Source organism: Malania oleifera, chromosome 9 (assembly GCF_029873635.1).
Source record: "Malania oleifera isolate guangnan ecotype guangnan chromosome 9, ASM2987363v1, whole genome shotgun sequence".
Classification (NCBI taxonomy): domain Eukaryota; kingdom Viridiplantae; phylum Streptophyta; class Magnoliopsida; order Santalales; family Ximeniaceae; genus Malania; species Malania oleifera.
In genome coordinates, this window is record NC_080425.1 from 64,126,912 (window position 1) to 64,135,097 (window position 8,186).

Genomic DNA, 8,186 nt, shown 5'->3' on the forward strand with positions numbered 1-8,186 from the left:
GTATTTTTCTTATTGATCATACAGCGAGACTCCCTCTCTCTCATGGACGTAGGTCGAGTTTGGCCAAATCATGTATTTCTATTGTGTGATTGTGTTGTGTTTGTGTTGCTGAATTTATCCCCTTCCCCTAACAGATGATTGATCTTTCTTGGTGCTGGATTAAAATGCACTTTCAAGTTTAAATGGATGTGTTAGGGCTTTGCCTTGACGTCGTTTTGGTTCTCTCAAAACGACATCGTTGTAGCCGGTAAACTCGCACAGATAAAAACTAAGCGCCAAAAGGGAAATCAGAAAAATGGAGTGTATTGAAGAGTCGGAGCCCTATCCTTAGAAGTTACTAGAAGGGGTGCCTTTACCTCCGAAACAGAACATAAAGAACTATAATAAGAACTGGGAATCTCTAGAACGATTGGTTTCGATTTTCGAATTAATTCATTTACGCACTTTGAAGCTTACCTTTCTCTGCGACATCCGTGTTGAGATTTGAGAGTCCGGCCATGGACGCCGCAAAGCTTAATCAGTTGAAGCTGTTCATCGAGCAGTGCAAGGCCAATCCATCCATTCTCAGCGATCCGTCTCTCTCCTTCTTCAAAGATTACCTCCAAAGGTATACAATCCCTAAACACTCTCTTATAATGCAGTTTGTATTGTTTTTTCGTCTCTTCTCCGTTTCTATCTCCCTCATTTTCTTGATTGGTTCCAGTCTGGGCGCCAAGCTTCCGCCCTCAGCTTACACTCATGAGGATTCCGCTAGAAGTAGCAAACCGGTACTTCTTTATCCCTTTGTTTCTCTATGGATTCTCTCTCTTTCTCACGCATTGATGAGATGCGACAGTCGGTTTGATTGCTCGAGTAAATGTGGAAACCCTTTTCTAGGGTTTATCATTGGTTGACTTTTTTCTTGTTTAATTTTGAAATTTGAAATATTGTGAAATTAACGTACTTGATTGGGGATTTGAAGTATGTGGTGGATGAGAGTGACGACGACATGGCGGACCTCGAAGAGGAGCCTCGCCCGGCTGATGAAGGATATTTGAGTGACATAATCGAGTCTGATATCGAGCTCGAAGGGGACACTGTAGAGCCTGACAATGATCCTCCCCAAAAGGTAGATTTTGAATGAATTGAATACTTCTAGTTTAATTTTGGTAGTTCAGATAATTTTATTTTAACGTATTCCATATTTTGTGCAGATGGGAGACAGCTCTGTGGAGGTTACCGAGGAGAGTCGTGATGCATCGCAGGCAGCAAAGGCACAGGCCATGGAAGCAATTTCAGAAGGTATCATAGTGCTGTTTTTTTTTTTCTTTTTTTTGCATCGTGATAGCGAGTTTTCACAATCTGATGGTACCCTGTGATCAGGTAAGCTGGAGGAAGCTATTGACCATCTGACGGAGGCAATTTTGCTCAATCCTACATCTGCTATTATGTATGGCAACAGAGGTAAATCTTGATTCACTTTTCTTAGATGTGTTGCTAGTTCTTGTTATTTGTTTATAATTTGTACGTTACTACTTCTGTTTAAACTTTTTTTGGGCTTGCTTCATTCTATGTTCTTACAGCTAGCGTGTACATCAAAATGAAGAAACCCAATGCTGCTATTCGGGATGCCAGCGCAGCTCTAGAGGTTATATTGCATTTCAAACATTAGTTTATCTGTGTAGTTGAGCATTTATCTTCTGTCCACATATTTGCCTGGAGTAGTTATGAAATAATTTCATTTTTTTCTGGTAGAAAATTGTGAAATAATTTCATTAAATTGATGTTCAGTTCAATGTCTCATATTTAGTATTAATATTATAAATATATGTGTACTGTTGAAAACTGAATGCTATCAAGCTGAAATTTTAATGTCGACTGTATACTGTTGGCAGTGGTTCATCTCCTGGCCCTACAAGTCGGGGTTCAACTTCGGTGAGGTTGTGTGTGCGTGGGCATGAGTGTGCATGTACACTCCTATTTTTTTGTGTGTACTGTGTTATACAGAGATCTGTAATAAGTGGGCAGATTTGTGTATCCTCTGTTATAATATTCAAAAATGTTTAGCGCATCCATTGTCTCAGTTTTATGATAACAGTATGATGATAAATTTAGGAGAGTTCAGTCCAGATTTATTGTTGTTTAATAGCAATTTTGATTCATAAGATCTTAAATTCTTTGCTGCTGTATTCTGTTCTCGTTTTCCAGCATAATGTGAATCTTGGATGATGTGTTTACATTTTTAATGCTAATTCCAGATTAACCCAGATTCTGCTAAAGGTTACAAATCTCGTGGTATGGCCCATGCAATGCTAGGCCAATGGGAAGAGGCTGCAAAGGATCTTCACTTGGCATCAAAGTTAGATTATGATGAGGAAATAAATGCGGTACTTAAGAAGGTGTGCTTTAATTATATGCAAAACAGCAAAATAAATATTCTTTAGTGATTCGCTTGCTGTTCTTTGATTTAATTCATGTACTGAGGCATTGATAGTTGATAACAAGCTGCAAGATAGTGTGTGTGTGAAACCATCTTTGATATGCATGCAGTCCGCATGTCCAACATGATTTTTTTAAAAGAAAAATGCCAAATTAGGAGTTTTGGGCTTAGATTTTAGTTCTGTTTCTTGAATGTGTAGGTTGAACCCAATGCCCATAGGATTGAGGAACATCGGAGGAAGTATGAAAGGTTGCGCAAAGAAAGAGAGGATAGAAAGATTGAGCGTGAGAAGCAACGTCGTCGGGCTGAAGCTCAGGTAAATATCTTCATGCTTAATTATTTGCGAAAAAAGTCACTTATATGTTTCTCGTGAGTGATGTTTTGTTGTGCATTATCTCCTAGGCTGCATATGAGAAGGCTAAGAAGCAAGAGCAGTCATCTTCAAGTAAGAAACCTGGAGGACCCAGTGGCTTTGGTGGAATGCCTGGAGGCTTTCCTGGGGGTATGCCTGGAGGCTTTCCTGGGGGCATGCCTGGAGGTATGCCTGGAGGCATGCCTGGAGGTATGCCTGGAGGCATGCCTGGAGGTATGCCTGAAGGTATGCCTGGAGGTTTTCCAGGTAGCATGCCAGGAGGGATGCCGGGAAATGTTGATTTCAGCAAAATATTAAATGTAAGCATGATGATTCTTGAGATAAATTTGCTTTTAAGAGAACATATAATTGGCTGCACTTAGATAATGTATGTTACGTTTGGCCCCCAGAATTGAATGGTGTTGCCATAGTTTAGGGGTTTAATAGCGTGCAAAAGAAAATGTTTTGCCACTATAAAACAAGTGACAATGCTGATTTTTTTTTTCTTAATTCATAAGATGGGTTAGTCAAGGAATGACTATTCCCAAATTTTACAATGGGAATATCTATTTCTGTCTTGCCCCATGTTGGATGGAATAACAGAAACTTTTGCATGAGTGACTTTTTTGTAAATTTTTATTTCTGATTGACACAATCTCTTTTCCATTTACACCTTATTCCATTTCTTGAACCAGATGTAACCCTACTCATCATTCTATGATCCCTAACCCCTCATAATTGTTCAATCCTCAATGTTTTTATTTTATTATGTAGTATGTTTTTATGCTAGAAACACCCCCCCCCCCCGGCCCCCCCGCCCCCCCGCGGGCCGGTTTCTGGTAAACTTTACACTCAACGAGGGCTGTCATTTTGGAACAGGACCCGGAATTGATGGCAGCTTTTAAAGATCCAGAAGTCATGGCTGCACTTCAAGATGGTAATCTTTAGTTTTCTGCTGTTCTTTGTTATTTATAGTTACTCATTACCCATTTTTTTCTTGATCATGTAGCTGTTTAGAAACTGCTTATCACATCATGCTAGCAATTTTGATTGGTTCAGATGTGCTTCTTTTTTCCCTTCTAAAACTTTTCTTTTTATTGGGCCTGCCATGGGTGGGTTGATTTAGGTGTGCTATTTTTCAATGTAGTCACTGTATCAAAGCGCCTTTTCTATTGTTTCTAAAATTTTTTGTTCTGTTTTGTTTTATTTATTATCATTTTTTTTCTTTGGGGTAGGGGGTGTTTCTTTAACCCTCTTGGGGCCATACCTTGCACACCACTGGGTCGGTGTGGGGTTGTTTTTTTTATTTTTTGGGATCATGATGTTTAGGTTTAAAACTTGCAGAATCATATAACTTTGGTTATTTTGGGGTTGAGTTGACTGAATAACTTAGTCCATATGTAGTTAAATTGGTATAAGTAAGAATGATTATACAGGAATGGGAAGAAATTGTTTGCCTACATTGGCAGGCAGAATGGCAGGCCTATTCCCCTCATGTGTAGATGAATCCGTTCTCCATTCTTGTCATCTACAACATGTCTGGGTAGGCAGTTTGTTCTTCAAGCTTTGATGTCAATAATAATTGTGAAAAACAGTGCCTCTAATATTTTAAGTTGCCAGGTTAGCCAAACATTACATGTCCTGTTAACAAGCTTGCCATAATTTGGTTTGGCATATGGCTTCTGCATCTAGGTTACCTAGTCTTCTAGGCTGCAGATTAAGCCCAGTGTATGGTATGTATGGATCTGTAGGCAACCTGCTGGGAATTCATGGACTGAAATGTTCAATCCACGGATTCCCAAATAAACTGAATGTTCAAGCATTATTTAAAAGGTTAGGACCGGAGAACTGGGGTTGCACTGAAGCGAGAGAGTCGCCCTAACGTAACATTTTAATACAACTAAAGAAAAATTCTTAAACATGTGAAACACTTTGGTGATAATATGGACTTGAAATGGCTTATATTTTGAAAATAGGCGATTGGCCCAAACCCCCTCCTATTTCCCACCCTAGGTATCCTAGTTATGTGAACTACATATTTAAACTCACATTTTAGTGCTCTAAGAGCAATCCTATTGTATATTTCAATTAAAAAATGATAAAAATATTTCTTAAATGACATTAATTTTTTTTCCAAAAATTTAGAAAATTTTTGGATAATTCTCATTTTAATTTTTATTAAAAATTGTGTATAGAATGATGTAATCCACAAACATAAATTTAGATATCAAAGTACCACACACAACTAAAACCATAAAATCTAATTTTTGATTTTTGGTATTACAATTGAAAATTGACTACAAAAACAGAAAACTATAATTGTAGAATAAAAACCTTGTCATTGACCTGTTTTGTCACATTGCAACAAGACAAAATATCACATTCGAATGATATGAAACAGCTGTTAGGTTTTTTGGAAGGTGGCGGCTGGTAGTTATCCTGGCCTGGGGTTGAATACAATAACCAACCTGGGGTTGTTGGGAAATGGTTTCAGCCAAATCAAGATGCGCCCTTGTACTGCAATTTGTGGAGCATCTTTTCATGGGTATTGAAGGCGGGCTTGGATCATCTGTAAGGTTGCTCTTTGTAACTGATATGGCATGGGTTTGAGGCTATGAAAACAGCCTCTTTGCTTCAAAGCGGGGGTAAGGCTGCATACTCTGTGACGACCCTTCCCCTACCCTGGCAAGGCAGAGAGCCTTGTGGTTTGGGGATGCTGTTTTCGTGGGTATTGCAGGAGCTATATCCGCCTGGATATAGAGGATGGCTTGTTCCTTTGCTATAAAAATTTACCTTTGTAGTTGGTGGCTTGGGCTTGTGCCATGTGGCTTGTGATATCTTGTAGCGTTCAATGTGTGGACTTTGTATGGGACTCTATTTTGATTACCTTTGAGGCTGTAGCTTTCATTTTGCGGTGGGCGGTTTCCTTGAGGATGCCATTGTTACCTTTTTTTAATGGCCACAGTTTACATTAACTCTAGGTAATGAATAACTGTTGTATGGGAATGTAAATAGTGTGTAAAAAAAGTGGTGCTACTCTAAACAAACCACCATGCCAAAATTGGACAGAATAGTATGGGAATTGACATTCCTATGGTAAAGTTGACATCTGGGGATAGTTATTCCTCATCTATTTCATTGCAGTTGGACTGCGACCATCTTTGTCATAGTTATTTGCCATAAAATAGTTCAGATTTTATTTTATAAACTGTTAATACTCCCTCACAATAATTATTCCATTCCCACTATCCCAATCCATGAACTAAACATAACCTTAGGGTTTTTGTTGAAGCATGTTTCATTCTTGTTAGAGAAGAGCTTTTTCTTTTTCTTAGTCATGAAATTTTCATGGATTCTTTTTTCTGAATCTAATGCATATGACAATTTATTTATCAATAGAAGGTACTTGAATGATATATATGAACAATGCTTCAATTAAAATTGTGTTAAAGTGTGCACATTCCAATACTGTGCAATTGCATGTATCTTCAAGTTCTGAGGACGAGAAATTCAGATAAAAATACTGAATGTTGTTACTGTAGTATCTAGAGTGCACCTGTCTGGACCCTGCTTGGTAGGACCAGTTCTGGGGAATTGCTTCTCAAATCTCTTTTTCAGTACTGTATTTGTTTTTTAAGCAAACCAGCAGGGGGTAAACTTTTGATCTAGATCTGCACGAAAAACTTGTTCATATGCAATTGGACATACTACAAACAGTGCATGGTGATACGGTTGTGATCACAGTCCTCCTGTTTAGTACAGAGTTTGCCAGTTGCTTCAGTAGCAATTTGCTGCTAATTTGTTCAGCATAAATATAAAAGGACTCGAGTTAGAATGCAGTAAAGGTTGGAAAAACAGAAGAGAGGAGAGAATAATACTTCTTGAAGCTTTAGCTCATTGTTGTATGGCTCTTGGAAGGAAATTATCTTTAGGATGCTTTTAAATGAGTTATGCTCAAATCACATGGTGTTTAAGAAACATTTTTCATAAATTGGACATGATTGAATTGTGTAATTGTGCAAGAACAGATGACGTGGTATTGTAGGAGCGGCAAGGATGAGATAGGTTCTGAAGGACTTTAGAAACTGAGGAAGAAGAAGCTAACATATGATTTTAGACAAAAATAATTTCTGGCAATGTTAAACAAGATTGTGTGTTGCAGTCTTATAAATAGCTACTACTTAGGTTTTAGTTGGTGGAATGCAGTGATTGTTTGTCCATAGAAAATATTTTTAATGTAATTATACAACAAACTGTGAATCCAATGTTTCAGTCAATTTACCTCAAAAAATGAAAGAAGTCTGTAATCAGTGCATTTCACATGAGAGTTTCTTGTCATATGTTGCTCATCTGTTCTTGTTTGATAATTTTGCAGTGATGAAGAACCCTGCAAATCTGGCAAAGCATCAAGCGAATCCAAAGGTGGCTCCCATAATTGCAAAGATGATGAGCAAATTTGGAGGACCTAAGTGAACAATTTTGATTTAGTTGCTGTGGGTGTTCTTTGTAAGCAAGTCCATGCACGATTGATGTGTGTAGCTTGTTCTGCTTTTCATAGTTGTCAACTTGTCATGAACCCATATGATTGCCTACACGCTTAACTTTGAAATAGACCCAACAAAAGGTTTTTCTTCAGGATTTTTAAAGAATGGAAATTTCTGGGTTTTTAGGCCTGCATTTGATACTTGTCAATTGATGCCTTCTGGCATAAACTAATCTGTTTTCTAAACCAATTTGTGTATTGACTATACTTTGCTCCCGCTAATTCACCACCTGTGAATTGTGTGTTCATGCATGCTCAAACTGCACTTTAAAGACGACTAGGACAATTGAGAAAGCAGCCCTCATTTTGGAGCATGCAAACTGTTGGCTAGTGTAAGTATTGAATTATCTGGTGGAGTATGTTCTCCCCTAACAGGAAACTCTGTTGATCACAAGCCGGGCAATGGTTTTGGAAGTGACTTTGAAAGGAAAATATGAAGATAAAAAACTTGTGGGTGCTAGAAGTATATCTCTCTGCTGTAAAAGCTTCGTCCTTGTGGGCTAAATCCCCAGATATTCGCATTGCTCTGTTTTGGCGTGAAACCTGTTTTCATGCTTCTTGCCTTATGCTCCAATATATAACCTGAAATCTTCTGTCCCAGAACTTCCAAAAAAACCGTTGTGTTCATGATATATAAGTAATACTAATACCTTCAGGCATACTTATCGTGTATGTTCTCTGGTTTTTGTTTTTATTTTTTTTTAAATTTTTTATTCAATTAATTTTATTTATTATTATTATTCAATGAGTTCAGTGAATTAGGGATATGCAGCGGACCTCTTTGAATATAATTCATGCTAAAAAATTATGAAAAATAAAATTGGAAAACAAAACTAATTGGCTGTACTTTAAGAATAATAACAAGTTAAAAT

At 37.7% G+C, this 8,186-nt stretch overlaps 1 protein-coding gene across 1 annotated transcript; it reads left to right on the plus strand.

Annotated features, from left to right (window-relative positions):
• The first annotated feature begins 289 nt into the window (after positions 1–289).
• On the plus strand, positions 290–7,448 carry LOC131164614 (FAM10 family protein At4g22670). Its single transcript, XM_058121918.1, has 11 exons — positions 290–607; positions 704–767; positions 962–1,108; positions 1,194–1,281; positions 1,363–1,443; positions 1,563–1,627; positions 2,238–2,378; positions 2,619–2,735; positions 2,822–3,091; positions 3,651–3,708; positions 7,147–7,448. The coding sequence occupies exons 1-11, from the start codon at positions 498–500 to the stop codon at positions 7,242–7,244; spliced, it is 1,239 nt and encodes a 412-aa protein (XP_057977901.1). The 5' UTR covers positions 290–497; the 3' UTR covers positions 7,245–7,448.
• Positions 7,449–8,186: the final 738 nt, after the last annotated feature.